A 27,368-nucleotide genomic window follows, 5' to 3' on the forward strand; every position below is an offset into this window, starting at 1 on the left:
GGTATACTTACTACTAATGATTTACTATATCAGGCACATGGAACTCTTTCAAAAGCACCACAAAGCCTTAAGATTGAGTCTCCATCAATTGTAGAGAATCAACAATGTACTCACTATATGCAATCTGTGCTAGGAACGTCTCCCTAAACACTAGTTCTCCCCCCTGAAAGTAAATGCTTTAGGATACGGGGCAAATTTAGGTGTGCACTCTCTGGGTTATCCAGCACTACTGTAGAACTTCTGTTTTCCTCCCCAGTGGCTACGTCCCTGAGGACCAGATGGCAGGAAAAGCTCTTCTTATAATTCATGGTCAAGGAATGGTCTGACATATACTTTTATTCCTCGACAAGGAGTTAGTGAGGGGAGGCATACAAAGTAGGTGCTTCTAGATCTTGCATGAAAGTGCGTGCTGCATCCCACTCAAATTGCACTTGGTTCACATGAGTTCTTCCCTACTCTGCTGGAGATGTGGGCAACAGTAATGCATTATTCTCAATTGTGTGGCCCTACATAATCTTTCCCAGTACTGGTCCCAAATATGTGACTCATGAGAAGATCCTGTGGATTCCATTTCTAAGTTACAGCCTTTTTGGCTATGCTCCATGATGTCTGGTATCCCATGTGCAGCTTCTCACTGGGGGGTGCACGTTGGCCACAGCTCTTGCTGTTGTGAAGTTATGCATTATCAGGCTCTGGAAAATACCTATAGTGCCAGTCTTCGACCTGGCACACAAAAATGATGAATATGGCTAGACCCAAATATATTGCACAGAAACCTATTAAAACGTCTGATGTTTTAATGCTATTTGTGAGAACTTTGTGGCACCCATTTCCCATTGACTGATTAATCTATTTACCTGCTCTCTATCTCCTAGTTTCACAGTCTTCAGTCATCACTTCATCCCATCTGTGGTGTGGCCTGCAGGAAGGCCCACCTGGAGATGCTGCGTAGCACAGAACCACACAACACACATGGATGCTAGAGTTCAGGAAAAGACCCCAAACGGTCTGTCACCCGTTTATTTATATCCTCTGGTCCCGCCCAGTTAGAGGGTGCAGTGTGGTGCCTTCGGGTGAGGTGGGCACGTGTAGTGGCCTGGTGGCTCACTACATCTCTTCCCCACTTTACTCTGAGTCCCAGGACTGTGTCCAGCACACACAATCATTAGGTCTCTTGCTAGCTTGAGGATTTGGGCATAGATTGTAGTGCTGGCTCCGGGAACTGATAGGCAGTTCATTGTGGCTCACTTCGTTCTGGGGGTCTTTTGTTTGATTTGCAAGCCGGTCGTGGTCTGAAGACTGGTCGTGTTCCTGTTGTTAGTTGTGTGGCCTGTCTCCTGCAGTTATGTCTTCTTTCTATTGGTCCCTTCCCGCATCCTCCTCACTCCCGTCTGGGGCGTGTACCTTCTTAAACCAGAATACGTTCCCAGTCACCGTTTCCACACCATAACAGGAGGTTACCATTGTGCCCTCCACAGTTATCTCCCATGCTTCAGGTTCATATGGTGTAGAGCTTCCATCCCAGTCAGCAGTCTTTTAGGAGCACATGATCTCTGTGTACAAGATGGCGGTGGCCTGCTCTCTTCTTAATGCTTCCCCTTATGTTGATCTGCGCCTGCCTGTTTTGGGTACCGTCCTGCTCATACTTAGGCAGGGACCCCTCATGGTGTACTGGGATTGTGACTCAATAGTATCCTTTTAACATAGGTTTCTGGTGGGCACAGATGTGCATCCTGTCCAAGCAGGAAGCACAATCCTAGTCAGGGTAAGTGTAGTATACACTGAACGTGTACCTGTGCTCACCCTCTGGTAGCTTGGCACAGAGCAGTCAGGCTAAAGTAAAGATGCAATGTGTAAAGTATTTGTGCACACATTCAGAGTAACACAGTGAAAATGTCACAAAAGTACTCCACACTAATTTAGGAAAATAGCCAATATTTACCTGAGTAAAACAAAACCAAAATGATAAAATTCCAATGTACACAGCTCAAGATATGAATTTTGCAATAGTAACCAAAAATGCAGTACTTAGAAATCAGTAGCTTCAACTGGGGCTATCTGGTAGCGCTTGACCTGCAAATGCAAGTTCATTCTTACCACAATAGAGCGCAGGCCGGATTCAGGATTGAAGCAGACCCACTGACAGTACCTTAGATGCCCCAATGCCCACCGAGCTGGCATTCACAATGAGCTCCATCCTTGTCTTTGAATCAAAAAAGGCCATTGTCGCTTTGCTGAGGAGCACCGCCTTGACACATTGGAACACGTTCTGTTCCCCGGGGCCCCAGACCCATTTGGCATTGGGCTTTGTTAATGCTCTGCGTGGTTCTGCGATGGTTGCCAGGTTGGAGATGAACTGGTTGCAATAGGTGGCAATCCCCAAAAAGCTGCAGACTTCAGTGGCATTGCATAGCGCGGGGGCCTGGTGGATCACTTGCGACTTCCTTGGGTTGACTTGGATACCATTCTGGGTGAAAATGTAGTCAAATAACTCGTTGCTTGTCTCAAAGAAGGAGCATTTCTCATGATGGAGACTGAAGCTGTGATGATTCAATTGCTTCTGTGTGGCTCTTAGCTGTTGATGATGTTTCTCAGCTGTAGCGGAGTATATTAGCATGTCATTGCTGACATTCATTACCACTTGCAGACCAGAGAGCACATCTCTGATGGCAATTTGGAATACCTGAGCTGCAGATAATATCCCAAAGCTCAGGCACTTGTACCTTTGCAGGCCAAGTTGTGTGGAGAATCCAGTTGTAGCAGGTGGTATCTGGCATTGAACTTGGAAAACCACCGGGCGCCATTGAGGTCTGCGATGATGTCGTCTATCGTGGGTGTGATGTGTCTTTCCTCTTTGATGGCTTTATTTGGGAGACACATATCTATGCACAGTCTTATTTTTCCTGGCTGCTTGGGTTTTCCTTTAATAACCATTGTTCCAGTGTCCCACCTATGGCGTGGGCCCAGAGATCTTCTCAATGACACCAGACTTGTCCAGTTTATCCAGTTCTTGCTCGACCAGCAGTCATAGGTAAAATGGAACACGCCTGTGACATAAGTCCACTGGTTTGACTATTCTGTCTATGTGGAGCTTGATCGGGACAGGGAGGCATCCCAGACCCAGGAAGAGGTTGGGAAACCAGCTTAACAGTCCATACAGCTGGGAGGGTTGAACATTCCTAGCAAAGGACACCATGCCCAGGTTTTCCGCCTTATGGTACCCAGTGAGAGTATTGGACTCCCCTTTGATGATGTGGAACTTCGCTGGAGTCTCCTTGGTATTGGTCCATACCTGTACGCTCATTGTCCTATTTCAATGGCAGAGGTGTCTGCCCGCCATATGTGTAGATCTTGGTGGTTGATGGCGAAAGAAATGGCCTAGGGTGAGGCGCCCATATTGGTGGAAGCTCACCACACTGACGGATGCCTTGTGTCAATGAGTGCGTTGATGGTCGTGCCTGCCACCTCAACTAAGCACATGGGTTGCAGCCTGCTATATCATTTGAGGTGCTCGGTGAATGAGTCAAGAAGAACATCTTCATCTTTGGAGGGTATTTCATCTGGAGTGTCACCCAGCCACGTGCTGCGGGAAGGGTGGTCTGGCTCTGAGTGTCTGGGTCAGCCAGCGAGAGCCATTAAATGGCCTTGGATACCGGTGTTCTTTGTCATGCCGCACAACCCCTCGGCATTCCTTTGCAAACTGACGGGCTAGTCGCAGTTGGAGCACATCTTTCCTTATGCCGGGTAATTTTCTAAAGGATGTTCTTCCCGCCCAAATTTCCTGCACAGGGCAATGGCCAGAGCGGGTGCGGCCAGCTTGGGGTGAATGCCTTTCATTTTGGTGGATACTGCATCCACAGTTTCCACTTTCATCACAGGAGACTTGCTGCTGCTGCTGGGGCCATGAGTCAGGGCTATGCCCATCTCTGTGGCCCCGCGCAAAGACGAGGATATCATCAAGACTGATGTTGAGTTGTCTCAAGATCAGAGGAGGGTCTTGATCAAGTCACCCCCATCCATCCCACACATATTTGTTGATACAACCACTCTATCAGTAGCGGTTGCTATGGGGCAGTAGTGGTGAGGCAGGGGAGATTAAAAAAATAAAGAAAAGAAAAAAACAATTTAACTTGCCCGCCGGCTGCCGCTTCTCCTCCGTTCTCTTCTTTCATCGACGCAGGAACAGGAAGCACCCAGGCTTCCAGACTCCCCCAGCCAATCACGACGCTGCTGAAAGCAGCGGCGTGATTGTTCTGAGCACTGTGGTTCGGCGCTCAGATGGGAACTGGGAGACTAGGCATGTTCTTCACCTAGGCTGTGCAGCACAGCCTCGGTGGACAACATGCCAAGTGCGAAAGACGGTTTGGCTGGCCCAAGACGGCCGGCCAAACCATCATGCACACTTAGAAAGTGCCCACCACTCCTCTACATCCCCGCTCTGTGGGCAGTGCAGCCCATCCCGCCCCTGCAGAGTAGTACAGAAAAATAAAATGATAATAAAATGCTGTTATTGTCATTCTATTTTTACTGTGGGGCGACGCTCCTCCGCCTTAACGGAGGAGCGCCCCAGCACTCTACCAGTCTATGTTCAGGCACCCGAAGTGAAGTAACCCCTTTGAATACCTTTCCCATCTCTTGTCTTGTGTTGGAATGTGCATAGTCATGGCTTTTGTTTTATTATAGCCGATCTTTCCTCCTGTAGACTATCAGTGGACACATGTCTTCAGTTCCCTTAAGTTGCTGCTACTGTCTAAGGGCCTTCTGGCGAGCACCTTCTAACTCATTGTCACTTAATACCAAAACTCTTACACTATTTGTTATGGTAAGATCTGTTACCACACTTGCTGGGATAATCAAGGCACTTACACTAACTCCATTTCCCTCCTCCAGTTTGGTGCATCAGCCCTAGGGTCCAAGGACCAACTCCTACCATGCACATTTTCCTAGTCACTTGCTTGGTGGCAATGATCCAGGCCACATCTGCCTTCCTAAATACATTCAATCTTGGTGTCCAATGATGTCTTGAAGATAGCCCCCCTACAGCACCCTTCCTTTCCCCCACCCAGCTATTCCTTCTATTTCCATGATTGTAGGATAGTTTCACACCGCTGCCTCTGTATAGTGACTCTTTTCTTTATCCATTTTCAGTGGTGTGTAGTTTGTGCACCTTTTTAAAACACACAAAAAAAAATATTTAAATAAAATTGGATATTGGGTACTCTTGATCATTACTCTTACACACCTGCCTGCAATAGTTGTTTGGTACCCTACTGGAAGAGCAAAGGACATGGCAAGCCCCACATTCCATTTATTTGTATAGCAGTAAGTCAGAGAGGTATTGGCTTTTTTCCTGTTTACCATCAGGATTGCCTTAATCAATGTACATTCAGAGATCAGTAGACATGGGGTCGATCACAAAAGACTTTTTGTTATCCTGGATTCCGTATCTCTATATGGTGAAAATACCTCGAAGAAACAATCTGTCTGGGCCTTGAATTCACTACATCTGTTATAGCAGCATGACTGGGAAGTACAAGTTGGTAAAGGTCATGATCTCCTGTTTCTGTATGGTTGCATGTAGAAATATAATATGATATTGTGCTCAGGGGCATATCAGAGTACTACGTGTTGGGTACGTTTTAAATAAGGGTGGGGGAAATTACATCTCTTTTTCCAAGCTCAATATTTGTGAAAATGATGCACATTACGCGCAATCCACTTGAGCTTCCATCTGTATAAAAATGTACATGAAATACCAGCTCACTTTCTAAATTGATGCAAAATACTTCCTCACTGTAGGGTACGTTGTTAGCATAGAACATGTGGCCGCAGCACACATCCACCTCTACACAATCAATCCTGTAGAGTGTGAAAGCAGGCCATGTATATATGTCATGAGGGACGACCATTCAGTCATCCTAGTGAACAATGAACCATCATCGCAAGGGGGAAATGCTGTGAGCCACCCTTACACATAATCACATACTGGAAGGTAGCTGCCAGCAGAAACCCTGTTGTAGAGGCACACTACACTAGTCAGATTGCTCCAGACTAACACAGGCCCTCATGTGTCATCTGACCTTCCAAGATATTATTTAGGTGTTTGCCAAATATTTTTGTACTTAGGTTTGCAACAAAAATAACATTGTATGCACTGTGGTCAAGCCCTGGCCTACTTTCTTTGCCAATGCTTGTTTCTTTTGTTTACAGGGCACCTACTGAGTGTCTCGGTTGCATGTTTTTGGATTCATTGCTACCTGCAGTTACATATAACCTCTACACTGGGTCTTTGCTTTATGTTTATAAGGCCTCTCCTGACTGACTTTGGGTATGTTTATTTCATATCCCCTCCCTGCCAATAGTTAAATACTAAAAGGACTTTCAGTATCTGTCACTAGAGTATGATTATTTAGTTGTAGGTCTGTTCTGAGTCCTGTTAGGTTAGAGGGAGTAGGATTGTCTCTGCCTCCATTCATAGCACATGTATACAGCCTTAGTCAACGCACCTTTGAAATGTGCAAATTCATCACAAACAGTGTTGGTGTGATCCTAAATATATTCAGTTGAATCAGAAAGCACACCTTTCTTTTAGAGTGAAACCTTGTGATATCTTGTTTTTGCTTGGGGTGTATCTCCGTAGTGTTCCCGTGCAGCACTTAATATCATCATCGCAAGACTGTTCACAAATAATGTCAGAAGTCTTTGAAGGTCAATTTTCTTTGGATGACTACTTGAAGAGGAATACATATAAAAATAGTCAATTCCTTGCTAGTCAATCAATAGAGTGGTCAGCAAGAGGTCAGGGTATTGTTCCCAGACCTGCATCTCAGAAAGAACAGTGTACCAGAACCCCATGGGAACCACAAGACCTCTACAGAAAACAGTAGACCAGAGAATTGAACCTAATTCTCTGTTATGTCAGAATATCATAGTCAGAAATATCACCTGAAATAAATTGTGTCCTAAATATCATTTACAAAAATATCCCCCTATTGGGTGCAGTGTTTCTGTTTTCAGTGGGACAATATTTTTGACAACCATATTTAGGACACTTTCTTTCAGATTATATTCAGACTAGGATAAAGTTCTCTGGTGGTAGGCAAAATGTGGTGAACCACATAGACCATTTTAATCAATCTCATCTCTTGTCAACACTACCAACACATTTATGAAGCTAGTTTGAGTTGCTGATCTCGTTGTGTCCATTCTGTTTCTTCTACCGAGCCTCTTGCCTCAAGGTGTGGGTCCCTCTCACTCTCTTGATGCAGGCGCTTGCTTAGAGAGCTCTCCGACTGACTGGCTGGAACCAGCCATTGCGACAATAAAAGAGCCCATATCTGCTGCCGCCACAGAGAGGCGGCGCAATCATTACTGCTGACAAAAAGGCCGATAGATGTTCTCTCTCTCGAGACAGCGTAGGGAGAGAGAGGGAGAGAGCAAGAACATAAAAAACACATTATTGTAAGCCTCACAGGTGCTGGCAATCCAAATAAATGTATAGCAATTAGCAGCATTAAAACAGCTTTAAATAGTGTGGCTGAGCAGATGTGGACTGCATTCAGGGTTCTATAAAATGGAAAGTTACTGCAGATGAAGCTATTAATCAACTGTGGGGAGTAAACTCCCCCTCATCACTCTCTCCCCTCCACGAAGCAAAATTCTTGCAACGAGAAATAGGGGGCTCATCAAACGTGGGGGATGGTAGTGTGTTTCATATTCAAACCCACTGCAAACAGGTCAGGTGCAATGAGTTTTGCATCTCTCAGAATGAACTGGAATACTCTCTCCCATCCAAAGCTCCCCTCCAGATTGTGATCTTGTATAACATGCCAGTCTCTATTCAGAGAAAACAAAAACCAACAAACGGCATGGAGGGCAAGTTTGGATCTGTCCTTCAGGAACATTAACTGACAATGCCAATAGGTCTGGCTGTAAAATAATCTTTTTTGGTAATGTGAAGCATTAAAGGTAAATAGCATGGGAATAGATGTGTATTTGTATAGAAAGCAATCAACTGAATAATATTGGTGCCGGTTAAAAGGTCAGGTGACATTTGCACTGTCGAGCAAGACCTAAAAATCAATTTCTGTTAATGACTGCCCTTCTCCCATCTGTGCTGCTGCCAGAGAAAAAACACCATAAATTATCTAGTTATCTCAGACACTTTAATAGCATTACAATGTCATGTGTGTGCCCATGAAACATCAAGCTCAGGAAGCTGGATAAATAAACAAAATGATCACAGCTACGTGGAGGGCAAGCACTTTTTTTGTGGAAGCACACAAATTCTGCCCAATAAAAACGTGTACTTCTGGATCCCAATATGTGGGCGGAGCAAAAATCCCTCTCCTGATGATTTTCACATAATTGTCTGGCAACAGTAGCTAGCAAGCCAGACCATAAAAAGGTGGCAATGGTGAAAAAAATATTTTCTTACTGGGATAGAGCTCCGTGGTCTTGAACATGGCTGTCTGAAATTTCCCATGAGCTGGGACAAGCCAGTCATTGTCACGTCAGTATCCTCTCCTTATCTTTCGGCACTGAACTGCACCTCGGTCCTTTTTACTCATCTGCGACTGGAGTGTCACTAAAAATGGAGAGTTGCATGGATGCCCAGGACATTAGTCAAAATGCTTTTCCCTGAAGCCACCATCGAGTAGTTGGAATCCCATACTTTTTTAGGTAAAGCTATACTGCTTCATAAAACACACACCTAGGTCACCATCACATCCTTTTAGATTTTTAGATAAGAAACGCAAAGTTATGATATGTGGTACAGTATGTCATATTGTTGTAAGTTGCTGCTGGAACTACAGGGGTGGTGGTTGTGTCATCTATGATGGATGTGTTAATGTTAGGGATGGATGGAGAACGCAATCCCAGATTAGTAAAGGAATCTTCATGTAATGCTCAAAAACACACCCCAAATGTTCGGTAGGAAAGTGCTTGGTTCAAGGATGGCAGTATTCCATTTCAGAAAACCTGGATGGATCCATTTAAAGATGGCTCAACAAGCTTTCCAAAGTGGAAGCCAACTGATATCAGAAAAGCTTTAGCTCCATGTTGGAAAGTCATCATGTGCCTTGGGCACCCCCCAACTTTTTGCTGACTGGTACTGGTGGTAACTGACTCTGACTGACCCTGGGCTCTGCCTAACCAGGCCCAGGGCCAGTGTTATGCTGAAAGAGACACATTTTGAATACAGTGAAAGCACCTACATACACTAGGGTACACTATGGCTTGGGGTACCCCTGGTATTGGCATGACCTACCCTATAAGGATCTAATACATAATAGGGCAGGGGGATTGAAACTACCCATCAGTCCCTAGTATATAATAGGGCATGGCAGTTTAGAGGCCAGCAGCTCTTTCTGCACTTGCATGTGTGCACGGCTGAAGCCTGAGGTCATTTTCAAAGTAGTCCTGTGTTCCAGGAATGCTTTTAAAAAGTCAATTGTGCCCAAACTCGACTTTGGTGTTTGGGGCACTTAAAATGGATAACCTACAATGTTTGGGCATATTAGGTACTCCCAGGGTCTCCCCTTGGTGTCCCAGGGGTGGGCGATCAGGTATTTATAAGGAGGACCCTTATAAAAATGAGTTTTATATGCCCTGGGTTAAGTGAAATTGCACATTTCACTCCCCACATTGTGATTAAGTGCTGCCCAAAATCGGCTTTGGTGGTAGGAGCACTGTGGAGGGCGGATCTGGAATATGTTTACATATTCAGAATCCCTAAAGTCTTCCCTGGGTGTTCCTGGGGTAGGAGTCCTGTAGATATATGTTTTTGTAAGCCCTGGTGCTGGAAAAATGGCCCAAGTCATTTTTCCTATTGCAGATCTCATGCCACATAGGTTAACATGGCAAGAAGTTATTCATTAATACTTCTTGATAGGAAAAGGCTACAAATACCATTCTAAGATTTCCTAGAATGGTATTAATAAATCCTACAATATTATATTGTTGAATTTCTCCTAAAATGTATATACAAGACGCAATAAGACTGTCTTGTTTGTAAGCCCAGATTCAACCTTCCAGTGGTCTGTCTTGAATGTTCAGAATTAATTAGATTAGCAAGGCTTCTCTGAAGAGGTGATAAAGAGCCCCTGGGGTTGACCAGCTCTGCTGGGAGGGCAGTGTCCTGTTGCACAGGAATACCAGAGCAGGGGGAAGAGTCATAAACAATGGACTTCAAGGGAGGAGGAAGACATAAGTGTCATTTACAACTCCACTCTTTTGACCCCCAGCCAGTAGCTAGGATAAGGGAAAGAATGAGCAGATGCAAGAGGGAGAGACTATGGAAATTAGCCATCCTAGGGGTGTGTTTAGCCAGCTCTTCTCTCCCTGCTAGAAAATCAGCCATTATGAATTTGGAAGAATCGGTGCACTCTGGGACGAAATAGTGCCACACTCAGCAGGAAGTGGTCAGACCTTTGGGTGGTACCCTGCAGCCCATTGGACAGAAGTGACTTCCTGCTTGACCCAGAGAAAGTGGAATAGGTATCTGAGAAGGCCAGAGCCCCTCAGATCTGCTGCTTGAAACTTAAAGCAAGATGGGCCATGGTGGAAGTTTGATGTGTATTCTATAAAGTCTGCACTCAGAAGACAGCACCTTCTGCATCATCTGAAACTACAGCCTGTGGATTACCTTGCTGTAAAAAGGACTAAAGAGTGGACTCCCTGCAAGATACAGGTTAACAGAGCTCACCTGGAACATCACCACCAAGAATCCTTAACCTGGAGAACTACCAGTGGATTTGTAAGGGTTTTGTCCAAGTGGATTGTGGGTACTGAAGTCCTCAACTTTCAAGGACCATCTTGGAACTTCCAGACCCTTGGAGTGAGTTTGAGACACTTTGCGACCCTTTGGGGAACTTCAGGAAGAAGTTCCAGAAGTCTGGAGAACTTTGGAGCAACTTTGGAAAAAAGCTCCATAAGGGGACAGATACAACCTGGCCAGCCAAGCCGCCTGCCTTCAACCGCAAGATGGCCTGCCGTCCAGGTTTGCCCTGTTGAAAAGCTCTGTAGGCCCTACTTCCTGAGTTTGTTCTGGAGTAGTCTAAATCAGAGGCCGACAAACCCTCACCGAATCCGGCCTGGTGAAGAGTATTGAGGGACCCCGCGAAAAAAAGCTCAGTTTTGAAGTCTGAACGAAAAAAAGGTGACAGAAGCAACCGCGAAAGCCAATCTGCCTGCCTTCAACCGCGTGTCAGCCTGGATCCTTGGTTTGTCCCACTAGAACGCTCCGAAGGTCGGTCTTCCGTAAGTTTGACCCGGGAGCTCTTCGCAAGGCAATCCGGTGAACCCTCACCGAATCTGGACTGGTTGAGAGCTTCGAGAGACCCTGGGAAGAAAAACTCCAGAAAAGTTTCTAAGTCCGAATGCAAAAACGTTGACCCAATCCTATTGCAAGGGGTAGCCGCCTGGTCTATTGCGACCAGATGTCCCGATAAGGCTATTTGTTGCTATGTGCTAGAAAGTGCTAAATCTTTGAAAAACAATATCTCCAGTTCTCTACATTGTTTTTTTTGTCTTATTTTCTATTTTTATAAATTGGTGTTGGATTTTTATTTTGTATTGTGTCTTAATTATTTACTAAAATTGTATTTTTAAATGCTTTACTTACCTGTCTTTGAAGCGAAGCCTGCCAGCTCGCAACCAAGCTACCAAGGGTTGAGCATAAGAATAATTTTCTAAGACCTATTCTGAGCCCTCTACTGTGTTAGTGGGCTTATTGCCAGTGGCAGACCTACATTTGCCCTTACCAATAATCCACTTTCCAACGCTCCAGCTGCAGAGAATCAGTCTTTGTATTTAAGATGGACCACTTGCAGTACCAGTGTCTTTGCTACTGCTGCAGACGTCAGGACAGAGACATACATTTATAGCATTTTTGACCGGTATTAATTTAACATTAGTTGTATTTTTAGTACTTTTGTTTTCATACTTTTGACTATAGCGTCCCTCCGTTTCATTTTGAAGAAGCTGAAGACCTGGCTCTTCGATTAAATCCAGGCAAGCCCCAACCTACCCACCTGCAAGCATGTGAATACCCTCACGACTGATAGGTGTGCTATAAAAATCTACGCAGCATAGCATAGCAGGCAGGGATACGCTTTAAAGGAGACAAAGTGTCACATTATGTGAATTTTTCATGGATGTCAATCACCAGGTTATTAGAACCTTGCATTTTTCAAATGGCCTTTTTGTCTTTCCTGTAAATTAGAGGGAAAACAATGTCTCAGGCCACCACTAATATGCAAGTCTGCATTACTGCTTGTGGAATGAAAAATGCAGTGATATTCCAAAAGATCTTTCCTTTACTGGACAAAGTTGAAAGTCCCCACCATGAACCCTAGAGAGTCACCTAGTGTGTGCTCCAACACTGGGCCCAGTAGCTTCTCTAATCCCATACCCACTTTCCCCGGGGTGGGAGCTCAGCTGTTTTCCTTTACTTTGCCTCTAAAATACATAGGTACCCCAATGGTTACTGGGCATTCCACAGGCAGAATAAAATACATGTTTAGGGAGGGAAAGGGAGTCATGGCCCAGGGATTCTACTAGATTGCCTAGTGGGTGAAACAACACTTGCTTATCAGAGTGCTCGGGCATTCCTCTTCTGTGGGTAAGGGACTCTAACCCATGTATTTAGCACTAATGATGAGGCAATTTGGAATGCCTGCACTCAAAAGCATATATTACATGATCATATTTATAACAGTAAAGAGAAATCAAATAAAAATAGGAGCGCACTACGTCAGAGGAGATAACACTTCTTTTAATTTTGGTAATTTTCTCTAATCAGTGTTCCATAGAATACAACCATCACGTGTTTCGCTCATTAGTGATGCGAACGCCTGGTCTTGTTATGATTACATTCGCATTGGCTTCTGGTTTATTGCTGAATTCAAAGACAGTATCTATCATTGGATACAATTCTTTTCATTTTTCAACTTCTTTGTGACTTTCAGACCAGGGCCCTTAAACACTAAAGTGGGTTCCCTTTCCAGATCCTACAATAAATTAGGAGAAGTGACTGCGGAGAAATCCCATTTCTTCCTGTAAAAAAACTAATCATGACTTCAGTTCTGCTCTGAACGAAATATGTCCTCAATCAAAATACACACAACAAGGGACCAAATGGCCTTAAGCAAAAAATCCTAGCTTTACAAAGATATACAGATTACTGTACAGAGAATTGTAATTGTGACAACCCATTTTTCAGGGTCAAAGGATCATGTTAAATTTCTGTTATGATTCCGGAATGGTGAGTCACTAGGCTTTCCACAAATGACTCTGATGCAAAGCTAGGCTTGATGGTGTTTCCTACTTCGAGACAGCAACGATTTTGGCCCGCGTTGTGAAACGTGCACAGTATAAAATGTCTAGAGATAAAACTATGTGCATGTTACAACTGTTATCAATGTCTTCATGGCCCTGCAAAATATGTACCACAGATTATATTTCTGATCCAGCCAAAGTTACACAGTTATGTGGATGGTTGATGACTCATTTACTAAGATTGTACACTTTATCCAACTCAAATCACTTTCCAACATGGTCACCCTAGCTTTTTCAACATTCATCCCACATGTCATTAAGCCCTGAACATATTGTCAGAAACCCGAGATTCCAGTTTGTCTCCAAGTTTTGAACAAGGGATGGTATTGTAGGAATGTCTTTTCAATTTGCTTCTGCAAACCAGCCTTGGATCAATGTTTGAAGCAACTCCGCTACTCAAGCCTTTGACAACTGTCTACGCAGTCTTTTCCTTGTCGAGTTGGTCTACAATGCTTTTGTACATACTGCCAAAGGCAATACCCCAAACTTTGTTTCCCAAGTGTACCATCTCTGAAAGCTTCCTAGCAAGTCAATCACCAACAGCAACATTCCTGACACTTTTGAAAGTACATGTCCTTATGTTAAAGTCCTTTCTAAGCTTGTTGATACCATAACAAGACAAATGAGAATGGCAAACACCATTCTATAAAAACTGAAAGCCTGTGCCACTTTACAAACGCAAAAATGAAGTTTGGCTCCCAACAGCCAAAGTTCCACCACCAACCAGTCAAGAAAAAGTGTAGCCATTTCATTAGAATCCGTAAGCAGGCATGATAAGAAACCCTCTGGTCTTACATATAGAACTCCCCTCACATATCAGTATTCACCGTGTCCTATGTTTAATTACTGAATGTGTGGGTGCATTCCATTAGCTACCCTATTACTATTTGCTGACGCCAGGCACAAAAGTCCCACAAGATGAATATAAAAATGACGATTAATATAAAGTATCGAGAGTGCTTGTTGCAGAGTAAGGCATACATGTTCTAATATCTAGTAGACTGGAAATAACAAGAGTACATGTGCAGGTGCCAAGAACAAGGTTATTTTCTAATTTGATAGACATGTTCATACACATGACACCCTCTTAAGTCAGGGGCAGTGGGAGGTCAAGAAGGTAGCATGAGAGGGTAAAACATTATAGATTTCCAGGCACAAACCAAATGTTCACCATTTTTGGCTCAGGCAATCTCTTCTCGTGGGTGCTGTGGAAGTGTGATGGGTAGGGGCTGTATTGCCCGAAAGGGATACTGCGATACAACAGAAGAACACAGCAATGTCTGAGGACGGAGAGCACCAGCAGCTGGACCAAGCGCCATGTAAGAGAAACCAGCCTTGGTAATTACAGGCCATATATTTATCTGAGGGGACAGTGCCTTGAGTCAAGATAACCCCCACCCTCCAATCCTTCCAGAGAGCCTGGTCTGTATAGTCAGGCTCCGGTTGTTGTGTCTTGCAAAATATTCTCTGCTTCCCAGAGGTGCCCTGACCACATTTTTCTTCCTATACATCACTCCTGCACGCTATGCATGCTCTTGTACCCTATGCCATTCTGAAGAGCTTCAGCTTAACATCATCAATATCCCTGAGGAAGACCCGTAGTTACTAAGTCATTTGACCCTAACACTTTCCTGCAAGAACAAAACTCATATGCACATACATAATTCTACTCCAAGGCATAGGAACCCACTCAACTTAACAAACATACGTTCCACCCTATATTTTGTACCCATGTTTCACTTTCTCAATATTTCAAATTCTATTTAAACATTTGAAATGGAATCTAACTTTAAAAAACTATCTACACGAATAGACTCATTATTTTCACTGGAATGAGGGCTTTCGATCCTTGTATGAAAATGCAATATGATCTCTAAATGCAAATAAATGGATTTTGTAGTTGCGCGGGCACGATGCAGCTGCTTCAAAATCCCTTTCTATACTGATAGACACAAACGTGACGTGTACCTCATCCTCTCGGTTTCTCTCTGCAGTGCTGAAACAAGGCTTGCCAGCTATCATGGCAGTATTTTAGGGTCATATTTCACCATGGCTGAACCACAGGCCATCTCCTCATTCACAAACTTCAATATCTTATGTGTAATACAGTGTCAAAGACCCTATTCTCTGCAGGCGGCACCTCTACTACTCATTTAGAAAACGTTATTTGCCACCCAACAATTCTGAAAAATGTAAATTCGATGCCAAAAAATGGGGTTAAAACGAGGGTTGTCCAAAATTGTGGGGGCAGCCTCAACTTAGGAGTAACTTTAATTGTCCAAATTTGCACAACTTGGGAGTGCGTAGATGGCCTATTCAGTCAGGTCCATAAACGGGCATTGATATGTTCAATGCAACCGAGATTTATTATTCCAACAAAGAAAATTAGGTGTCTGAGTGCATAGGCGTCAATTACAAGTTCCTAACTCAGTCTGAAGTTGGCCTCTCCTGAAAGGTTGCAAGGTCACTACCAGATTTCCCATTTGGTCCCCCATTATCATCTAAGGCTATATAAAAAGTAGAGGGCAGTTAGTAAGAAAAAATGAATTTTTAATCCCAAGTCTTTAGTCCAAACCCCATTATGGACCAGAAGATGGGTTTGCATCCAACTCACCATCACTCTCTGACTGCGGAGTGTACCTCGAGGGGTAAAAGCGTCGTTCTTTATTGGATTATTGCCCCTCCATCAAAGCGTATCACCCAATGAGTGCTGCCAGCATACATCTTGTATTCAGATTGAGCTTGATGTCACCTCAGCTAGCGGTCTTGTAGAAAACATGAGGGACAAGGCAGAGCAATGTGAGAACCCATCACTCAAGAGAGGAAATTGAGAAAAGTAATTTCAAACTGGTCTAGTTGCCCTTGTGGGACAGGAGTGAATTGAAACAGGCTTAATTCTATATATTTTTTAAATCTAAACATCAACACCTGGTGTTTGAGGAGCAGCCAAAATTTGTAGTGATACTAATTTCGTTGAGTGGCCCTCAATTTCTGTAGAAATCAGTTTTTCAAGGATGTTCTCCACAGTGAATCCTGTTCATGGGGGGTTCCAAGCTTAGATTGAAATATGTGAAGTAGGCCCAAAGATTCAAAATGGTTCTGAAGGTGTTGCTTCAATGGTCATTCAACAATGTGGACTGGAAATTTTACTGCACAGTGGTGTTGAGCTTGGGTGTTTAGCAGCAGCGTTACTAGTGCAGTACTGAAGGGGTCAAGGTAGACCTATGTGTTAATTAATTAAGGGGCACATGCATCAACAATGCCATTTGCGATTCCTTATTAGCGAAAAATAAGGATTCGCTAATAAGGAATAGCAAAAGGCTATGCATGTAGGAATCGCTATTCAAATAGCGATTCCTTAACTTTCCTTAATTGCGACTAGCAAATTGCGAGTAGCAATTAAGGAATGCCGTCCCAATCATTCCTATGGGCCTCCAGGCCCATAGGAATGAATTGGAGATTGCATGAGCAAATTGCGAGTACCAGTAGGTTCTCGCAAATTGCTCATGCAATTTCAAGGGTGCAAGGGTGTCAAAATGACACCCTATTGCACCCCTGAAATTGATGTGTGCACATATGTTGCACACACACATGCTCTAAGGGCATGTGTGTGCGCAACATGAAACTTTGAAAAATGCAAAAAAGTGCATTTTTCAAACTTTTAGCAAATTACCATGCAGTTCATCTTCATGGTAATTTGCTCCCCCTATTAGCGAATTCGCTAATTTTTTAACTTTCATGCATTGCATTTAAGGAATCTCAATTTGGGATTCCTTAAATGCAATCGCAATTTAAGGAATCGCTATTTAAGGATTCCTTAAATAGCGATTTTTGTATTTGGGTTGATGCATTGGGATTAGGTTTTATTTACTCGCTAACGGGTGTTATTAGCGATTCGGTATTTTACCGACTGGATTTTGGCTTGATGCATGAGGCTGTATATCGTTAAGTAATGGTGAAAACACATAAAAGCTTTCCATTTGTCAAGCATCAGGAGATCATTATAGGATTCAAGTCAGCTAATATTTATAGCGACTTCTTTTCCCTGCAAGTTGAACTCCCCAAATCTCCTGTTTTTCCGATGTTCTATATCTAATCAATGATTTTTCTTTTAAAGAAATAGAGAAGGGCCAGAGTTCTCTGTATGGTGAAGAACAGTTTGGGGGAAGTGATCAATTGACCAATATTTACAAAAAAGAGAACCAGTGATGCCTTTTGTCATGTTACAGAGTTGGTGAAATAGATATTTTAGCCAATCAGATGACATCAAGGCACTATTGGGATCGTTGCAATCAATAAGTTTAACCTTCACCACTGTTTTTCTGCTTGCCTTTGTTAGCAGTCTCCCATTCATGATTCCTTGGGTCTTCCATGGGTTATGTTGTTTCAGGCAGGATGTTGCAGTATTCTACCGATCAAGGGTGATATTATATAGTGATTTTCCCAGATGTAATGTTGTTGCCTCATGCCCGTGAGGTCTATTTTGGTCAAATAATTCAGAGCCATTCGCTCAATTTTCAGAAGACAAATACTGCGATTGTGGTGAATTAATGACATCTATTTGCAGGTTTCGCAAGTAGCAGGAAAAGTTGGCAATCCTTACCCCTTCACTAAATCAGAACAATGCCTGTGCTATGGAGGGGAAGATGTAATATGGGACAACTTTAATCAATGTGAGATGTCAATAAACATTTCTGAACTCTTCTCTCCTAGTCGCAGGAAAGGCCATTACATTAAGGGAAGCGGCAGCTCCCCACTTTGCTGCCTGATGATCATCCATTTTGAAAAAGGTGAACGTGGAATGAGATGCACTGACATTAACAGCGGCCAAATGCATTAATGACCCTCCTGCTGGCTCCAAAGTAGAAAAAGGTCTATTTATAGCAGAAAGTGCAGTTAACATGCTTCTATGAGCAGCCAACGGTATCAGCATGGAAGAGCTAGAAAGAAGCCTTCACAGCGGGGTGGGAAAATGTGGAAATTAACTCAATCATACACCAAACTGGTCCACCAGTTCACAGTCAACACTGAAACCTCATGTTTTGTCTGGGCTTCAGCTTTACTCTCATAATATCCAAACTTTCAGAGCCTCCCTTTTTATGTCAAAGCAACTGTTTGACCTTGGTCGCCATTTGCAAACCTTCCATCCTTATTGGAAGTGAGGGTTATAGATTAACTTTTCTTTCCATAACAGAATAGATCCTTCATGGCAATTGTCTTTGAAATGTCTTACAGTGACCAGTCCCTCTGGCATTACTCATATGTTGAGAAATGCTAGTGTATATCTGGTCCTTGTGGGGCTACTTATAAAAGGAATGAAGTAGGTTCCAAAGAGTCGCCACTACATTTCCCACAATCCTTTGGGGCAACTTGCTGGTGTGACGAGCGGTGTGCGACCTACTTTTCCTCAATTTAAACGGCTTCCTTAAGCCAACGGGCTGACGAGCCTTGAATCTGCACCTGCGCGCCAGGAGAGGTACTTGACCTGCTTTTAATTACATTTGGCAGTCCACGCGGCACCCCTTTACACTGACCTGCTCCCTGCTGACGAGAGGCAACTACCTCGAAACACGTGTCCAGGGATGGCTAACGCATACACATACTGTTCTATTTACTTTTTGTGGCATAGGCGTACCCGCCGTCGCCACTACATTTCCCACAATCCTTTGGGGCAACTTGCTGGTGTGACGAGCGGTGTGCGACCTACTTTTCCTCAGGTTCCAAAGAGTTATTTTCTTCGATAAATTATCCTTTGGGACACCTTACAGCATAAAGGAGACAAGGCATTAATGCAGGACGTCACCGCATATACAGATGGTCAGTGACGTGTTTCTTATAGTGGCTCTTTGGTGTTCATATTGAGCACTTTGCCTGCTGTAATGTACTACAGCTTCTAGAATAAATTATATGTGGACACATCTTCAGCGGCAGTAAGCAAATGTAAATTCTCACTTTTGACCACTGCAGGTCTTGACTTTCAGATAAGCCTACTCTCAGCACTTTCACATCTGCATGAGCTATTTGCAAAATAGTGAAACTAATAAAAAAAATGCATTTAATGTATTTGAAGCATCTGAACTCAATAATAAAAACTGTTCCTCTGTCTTGATCAGTGAATTTAGACCTGATAGCATCAGTAGGGCAGTAATGAGTCACCCACTATTTGTCACAATTCCACTCACCGGTGTGTTCCGCTCATCATCTAAATGCAGGAGAAAGTAGTGCCCATTTTGGATCCAGTAACTAGGCCTCCTGGGACACCCTTTTGCCATAACAGGTGCAGGTATTAAAAGCCACACAATTAAAGTTGAACACTACAACTTTGTTTCTGCAGGGGCCCCTCCTGTCTGGGACCATCATTCAAACAGTGGTTGTCTCAGGCAGAAAAATATTTCAAAGGTCCTCAAGCATGTAGAGGAAACCCCCAACAAGTAAGGGACATTTGTTAGGTGAGCCTGGGATTTGGAAAATCACTTTGATCTAACAACCCCAGGACTCACATTTGGGGAGATTTTTGTAGTGCCACCATTCTATTGTAATACATATTCCACTTCCCCCTTAAGCTGCTTCTGCCTTTTGGGGGGAGGGGGGATATTTAGGGATAAGAATGACCACTGTATTGGAAGGCCAGCTTTAAATTTGCTGTATTGGAAGCCCATGCTACTCCTATGAAGGACACAAGGCTCACTGGAGTCTCTCTGCTGTGTGTGAATGTTTGCAAGACATGTCTTGTTGTCACATTTGTTTTTTTTGGGTTGATGAACTTTATTAATTCAGAACAAAAGCACACCACACATTTTGAATGAAACTTTGCCACCCACGCCATGGCCAATTTCTTCACGCCAGTGGAAGAAGGATGCAAGAGGACCCGATGACCCACTTACAAGCATCAATAAATCCTTGGGTCATGACTGCTGAACATCACTAAAACTTCCAAAACTCTTTCTGTACTTTCTTACCACGAGAAGACTGGCTCAACTCTGAAATACTTAAGTCCCATTTACACACACTACTTCCTACAATCTCAACAACCACTATTGAAGTGGTTTCCTCAACCGCGGGAATGGCTTGTTCTCTGCTCAGTAAGAATGCACATGGCCAAAGTGGTAATGCAGCTTTGGAGGTAACAACCTGCAGTGATCAGGTAGCAACAATGTAATTTATTATGTGGTAGAGAATTTATTCCATAAAAATACTCTGGAAACACATAATGGGAGTCAAGACATAGCAACAGAAAGGTGTGGAGTCATGAGGGGCAGATGCATGAAAAGCATAGTCTGACAGTAAACTTATCCTTTTTTTTTTTTAACTCAGCCAGAGGGATATTGGCAATCATAACAAATATGTATGTAGATCAGTTTTGGCTTACTTAATCTGTCACAATGAAAATTATGTACTGCCTTTAAAAAGAATATTGCAGAATTAAGGCACCTGCTGAAGAGATCATTTTGTGCATGTCGATTTTCAGGGGATAATAATAACGGTAAGATAACTCTGGTGGTTAATGGAATTGTTTGAGGTATCTGTGTTATTATCTCATCACAGTTTTGACTCAAAGTAGCATAGATGATTAATGTACCTGCCGCAATGTGCATTGTGTGGCATGGAGACACAGATATGTATTTTATGGGATTTGAAAGTGGGTTACTGCTTTGGATACATAAATTCTTTTGCCACTTTCAATTCATATTTTGCAAACCTCCTAATATAGCACATGGAGCTATGAAAAGGTGTCAAGGAGATGCATGTAAACTGCAAGACATTGGTTTAGAACCTTATTGTTTTATTTTTATTTTTAAATCAATCTGTAGTTGTTCTAAGGTTTTTAAAAAGGATTCCTCTGGGTAGTAATAAACTCTTATTAAGACAGACAGTCCCAACTACTATTTTAGCTTTTAGCTCCTAGCTTTGTGCATCTCCCAGCCATGCTCTTTTAACATATAATGCCTTCCAGGATGAACGTCATGTGACTCCTAAATCTTGTAACTCTCAGTTTCTTAAGTAACATTTCCTGTACATTGATTTACACATGTGTACAATTGTCTCCTTATAATATGTGTATGTGTTATAAAGCACTATAACACCCTACATTGGGATAAATAGCGCTATAAAAGATTGAGAAAACACATGAATAAGTGATATTTAAATCATTATTTGAGTATTTACCCGTATAGATACATGTAATTTTCTTACAGTGCATGCATATCTGTTACACGCAGGGTTAGAACAAAGTCAAAAACTACCTCCAAATCAAGGTTTCTCTTAAGTACTTGTGAAGTGAGTAAAAGCTGGGTTCTTTTCTTTCCCCCCACCGCACTGTTATCTAGGTGTTAGGCTCCAGATAGCTCCCAGCAAAGATGATACTCAAACAAAAGAAGGGCTGATGTTTCTTCAAATAAGGCCTTTGATTTTGGCCAAGCAGGAAGATAAAAATAAGAAAGCCCCCCTCACTGACATCAAAATGGAAATCGGACAATTTGTGGGCACTAATGAATGTGACCCAGTGCTGGAAAATTACACAAGGACAAATTCAGCATAATTCACCATGAAAACCCCGATTTCGGATCTGGCTCAATAGAAGCTGCCGGGTCCAGAATTCAGATAGATCCCCCTCATTTCCTGCTCTGCCTAAAACAAGCCAATGAGGACAGACCACCAGAGTCAACTAATATACAGGGAAAGCAATATTGAAAGGGAATCACCACAGCTAGAATAATTTCCATTACTACAAAGGGTTACCAACCATTAGTCCTAAGAGGAGTGGAATACAGAGTTGAGGGTTTTCTTAAAAATATTATTCTTGCTCAAGTGGAGTGCAGCTGAAAGTCTTGGATAAATGCAAAATCCCTGTACCGTCAAGTGATTGCTTCTTGCATTGCGCATATTTCTAGATCTTTGTCTTTGGTGCCTGATCATGGGCAGTGGTGTTGTAAGCTTAGATGACTAAGGACATAGATTTAAACTGGAGCCTTTAACTAAAGTTCAAGGACAAGTGACAATGCAGGTTTCACTTGTGTACTAAAGAAGATTAGGATTGGTAGGACTATCTATCCTTCTGGTTACAATCCCACAGACATTGCTCATTCCCTGCTTCACAGTCAAGGATTGCAGAGCCAAGACCTTCTAGGATACAAAAGGGCTGAAAATTATTAACCACTCGGGTGACTTTGCATTAATTCTGGAGTTCCAAAGCCATTCTGGCACCAGCTACCACCTTTGAAAGGATGTAAGGATGCCCTTAACATACGTTTTATAAACAAATGGCAACTTATATTGCAGGCAAGCAGCAGACTACCCACTTGCTCTTCTATGGAATCTGTACAATGGGATAAGGGGGAGTAAGCAATGGAATTGGAAAGAATGGAAAACAGGAGGTTGTGCTGCTGGATGAAGTGATGCCTACCTCTCGAAGGCAGCCCATAAAGTTGTTGCTAACGGGAGAGCCTGGCAGATCCGCTGTGCTTGGGCTCCCCCCGACATAGAAGAAATCATCGGAGCCCAGCATGGTGTAGTCTTCCTGTGTGTAGCCGGTGGTGGTGAGGATTCCGTCCACCGAGATGGTCACCTGAAGAGGGAAACACAAGGAACAGGACACAATTCCCAACCTTCATCTTAAAACAAGTATGACTTGGAGCCACCTCTCCCTGAGCTCAAGTTGTTCACTCAATATTTTGTTTCTCTTTTGAAATTGTAATTAATGTGTATTTGTGTATGTATTTAAATATATGGTGATATTGTTTAGCTGGGAGTCAGAATCCCAGTTTCTTGTCCACTTTTTCTGTTCCTAGGCCTCTTGATGCCACCATCTTCAGTGACCTTTGATCTACTGACGTCATGATGAACCTCCTGAGTTTTCACCAACATGTTGTTCCATCTTGCTGCTCAGATGAGAAAAATGGAATTGCCCTTTGAAAGAAGCTTTTTAAATGAATTTAGATTAGGGGATTGATTTTTAGATGTGTATTCTACTTACTGGTGAGCTCTGTGAACATCTTAGGAAGAACGACGAAGGTTTCCACATTGCCTTTTTAAATGACTACTATACTGTCCTTTCTTTTATCATTTTAAGAGGCACATCAGTGAGCATGCATTCTTCAGAGACCCTTTACCAATGAAAAAAAGGCACGATTGTTCGAGCATGCTCTGGAAATCGGGAGTTCCCAACTGCTTCTCCACAAAATCAAAAGGCAGAGGTGGGAGCTACCATTTCTGTGCACAGTTAAATCTGAGGACTTAAAAAGAAACCTAGGTAAAGACATTTAGCCAAACACTCCAAAATATCAAAATAAAAACGGCGAGCAAAGCACAATTTGGGGAAAATCATCTTGAAAAAAACATTGCAGATCAGCGTTGTTTGACACACCCATGCCAAAAAAAAAAGCCATTGGAGATAGAAAGGATTTCAATTTCACACTGGCATGCAGCAAAAATAATTTATAACTGAATCCCTGCACCCAATTAAATACCGGTGTACAGAAAAATAGAAATATACTAAATTGCAAAATCAACTAAAATAATATTTATTCAACCAAAAAATACGGTGCGTTGAGGGTGGCTGAGGAGCAGAATGAAGTGTGGTGATAAAAGCTGTTAGTAAGTTAGAGGTGGAAAAATGAAATGGGAAGGAGGACCGTGTATTGCTCAGCGTGAGCCATCAGCGCCATCTTTGACTTGATTCTTTGAAGAACATTTGATCCAACAGGCATTCCATGTTAAAATATTGTCTAGGGTACTTCATAACTGGAGCAACACAGCCCTTTACTGACGAATTTCAGTCATTGGATTCAACTACCACAGCACTATGGCTTTCGTCTAACTCATTTTTGGTCATTCGCTGGTAGCAATGGCCTTATTTATAGTTCATTGGATGCAGTGGAGCCAAAAAGTGGAGGCTGTCCTGTCTGCCATAGCATGGAAGTCAATGGCATTCTAAATGTGAGGTACATGACATCTGCCACTTTAAGTGGGTGTCCAGTTCCACCAAACTTTAAATAAGGGTCTAAGTCCTACATCAGTTTCTACACATCAATGTACAGGATTATATTTTCATTTAATGAGAGTTTTGGGAAAAGAATTGGGTGCAGGCAGAGGAGTTGCAGGCAACGTGTATCTGCATAAACATGCTGCTGCCAGTTAAAGAAGTGATTGTTTATTATATGCAGGGTGGAGTGGCAGATGGCTAGAGCAGCTTTCTTGTTTAGATATTATGTAGAAGCCATTGTGTGTCATTCTGTCTCTGTGATGATGCCACTTTGACGACATTGAGCCCACCTCTACAACAAGGTTTCCATGAGTTTCACTTGGGTTTCAAAGTTTGGTGTGCCTTTCACACCTATTTGATCTTTCTGCATTATGCATCCACTACACCTGTGGTTAATCATGCTGTTGGTGCTTCTAGTACTGATTGTTTGTCTTTTCTATCTTTACCAGCATAACACAAGATGGTAGCCCTACCGAGAAGTTACTTTATAAGCTGTTAGCATTGTTATTTCTGGTTTATGCTATATTAACACAGTTTAGTTTCCAAAACAAAAGGCCTGAAAACACTTGCTTTACATTTATTCAGGATTTCTTCCTAACACAAATGAAATATCTGTTCTCAGGTTCCCTGTGTATTTATTCCTATGCCAGTTTTCATCACATCCATTTGTTTATTTTTATTTTGCTTTTTGTACGTTACCATTGGTATAAAGAGTTTATTCTCTTGTGATTTTATTAGCTGAATATGATAATAAAAAAAGGAAATTCAATAGAAAACAAAGGTTAAAGGGATGTCATAGTTAGGTATGGTAATAACATCTTAGTTTAGATTTTTTTTAAAAAAACGAAATTTACTGAAAAAACAAAGGTTAAAGTGAGGTTCTAGTTAGGTGCTGGCTTGAGATAAACAATATTTAAAAAATAAATGTTCAAAAGCCAAGAAAACACTGAAATTAGCTGTCATTTACTGAGCAAACTATACCTTGTGCCCTGCCATCCACGGTTTATGATTTCACATATTACATCATTTATGACATCTTAAATGACATCATAGATAACATCACTGATGTCATTTGAGATGTCATCAGTGATGATATCATCCAGTCACTGTGACTCTGACCTTTAGGGTTTGTGTACTTGAATTATTTCAATGTGGTACACCTGTGTCAAATTTTTCATTGCCAATCACATGATCATGAACACAACCGTTGACCACAAGCTGGACACATAGCACAACTATCAAGTCACTCACATTTGATGGATATCACCCTCTTTTACTGGCATTCACCCACTTAACAAAATGCCTTGATACATATTAATGTGGTCATCCACGTCTAAACCTTGACCATTCTTCAAAAAAGAGTCCATACTCTATTCACATGAATGGGATTACCCTTTTAAAGGCTTCACATCACCTGCAATTTTAAGACAGGTCGGTGACAGGTATGCATTTGCCACTGAAAATACACCTTCTGCCAAGGCCTTTGGACAACTTCCATAGTTTGATAAAATGTATTGCACTCATTCTTGAGATGGGTAAAATGAACTCAGGCTTTACCTTGTTTACCGTGGAGTACTACTTGCACACGAAACTTGTACATGGTGCAGCATATTACTTTCAACATGTACAACCACACTTGCCTCCAAGTGCTATTTCCATGCAATGCACCCACACGTGTTCACTCTATGTTCCATATAACTATAGTGTTTTCAGTGATGCCATCAGTGATGATATCAATGAAGTCATTTACCAGACCATGAGTGAATATATATGTGAGGTTATATGCAATGTATAGCGGGGGCACGAGATATAGTTAGTTAGGTTTTATCTCACTTCATTAACTCAACACCCAACTGTATCATTACTTTTACCTTTGTTTTTCTCAATGAATAGACCTCATAATTTATATATATTTTTATATATCCAGCTAAAAATCTAAATAACGGGAATCCAAAATTACTGAAATTCTGAATTAATGGATCCGAAATATTGGTAAGATGAATTTAGGGGTTCAGCATAGTTGCACATACCATAAGATATGGTAATAAAAATTATTACAACACTTACCTATGATTTTTAATATACACACATTTTACAAAGTTGTGTCAGCAGATCCATGAAAAGGCATTATCATTAGGGCATGGAGGTACTCCCTATTTCTTTTTTTCATTAAATTCTAATACCCTTCTTGACATACACAGAGTGTCATACAATTTGGAATGCAGTAACAAACCAATTATCCAAGGATGAACAAACACATTATTGTGCACTGACATGTGCAATACACGAGGCATCAAGAGACTCACAAAATATCCCATTAGTTTAAAATGTATTTTATTATGTTCTGAACTATGTTGCAACATCTTTAATATTTTTAGTATCCAACTATTCATTTTGTTTTTCACTGAGTTTGATTTTTCCCCCTAAAGTCTTCCACTAGAAAAATGTATGCAGAAGCTGTTAATACTGTAATGAATGACAGTACTCATTCACTGGAAAGGAGTAGGCCTGGGCGGAGTTCGTGGAGTTCCACGAGTGGCGGAGTGTGTTACCTTGAGAAGCTTGTGCTGATTTTCACCACCAGGTGTTTTTTTTCTGAGCTGTAAAATCAGCACTAACAGCATCAAGTGCAGCGCAGGAAGGCGCAGCTTCTTTCTACCGCTTGAGTCAAAGTTCTACTCAAGTGGCAGCTTCCTCAATGCGAACAGAAGGTTTCTCAACGCGAGTGGTAGCAACCATCCGTGACCATCTGCATTTAGAAATCTTGCTGGGAAGCAGTCTACCGTTGGCGAGCGGGGAAAAAACTCTGCTCCAGTTTTCCGAACTCTGTGAGCTATGCGGAGTGAGAAAAACTCCATAAACTCTGCGAACGGTGTGGAGTCCACCACCCAGGCATAAAAATTAGGAGCAGCACACTAGGGCTTACACTTCAAATCAAAGATGGCTGCCAAGTGACTCATACCCCTCCTTACAAGGTCAACATTCCCGAAGTCATCCAGTATTTTTATAGCATTGAAAAAGATGACATGAGGCATGTAGTAGGCAG

General features: G+C 42.3%; 1 protein-coding gene across 19 annotated transcripts in view; it reads right to left on the reverse strand.

The window, feature by feature from the left end:
• The window catches only part of NRXN3 (neurexin 3), a 2,213,138-nt gene that overhangs the window by 1,495,212 nt on the left and 690,558 nt on the right, over positions 1-27,368 (reverse strand). For all 19 annotated transcript variants that reach the window (XR_014968865.1, XR_014968864.1, XR_014968862.1 and 16 more), the window contains one exon: positions 22,745-22,906. Coding sequence is in view for 14 of the 19 variants with exons in the window: in XM_085626627.1 (XP_085482753.1) it covers positions 22,745-22,906 (162 nt within the window). In the remaining 5 variants the exon portion in view is untranslated. The remainder of the gene's footprint in view (positions 1-22,744; positions 22,907-27,368) is intronic.

This window comes from Triturus cristatus, chromosome 9, assembly GCF_964204655.1.
Source record: "Triturus cristatus chromosome 9, aTriCri1.1, whole genome shotgun sequence".
NCBI classification, from domain to species: Eukaryota; Metazoa; Chordata; class Amphibia; order Caudata; family Salamandridae; genus Triturus; species Triturus cristatus.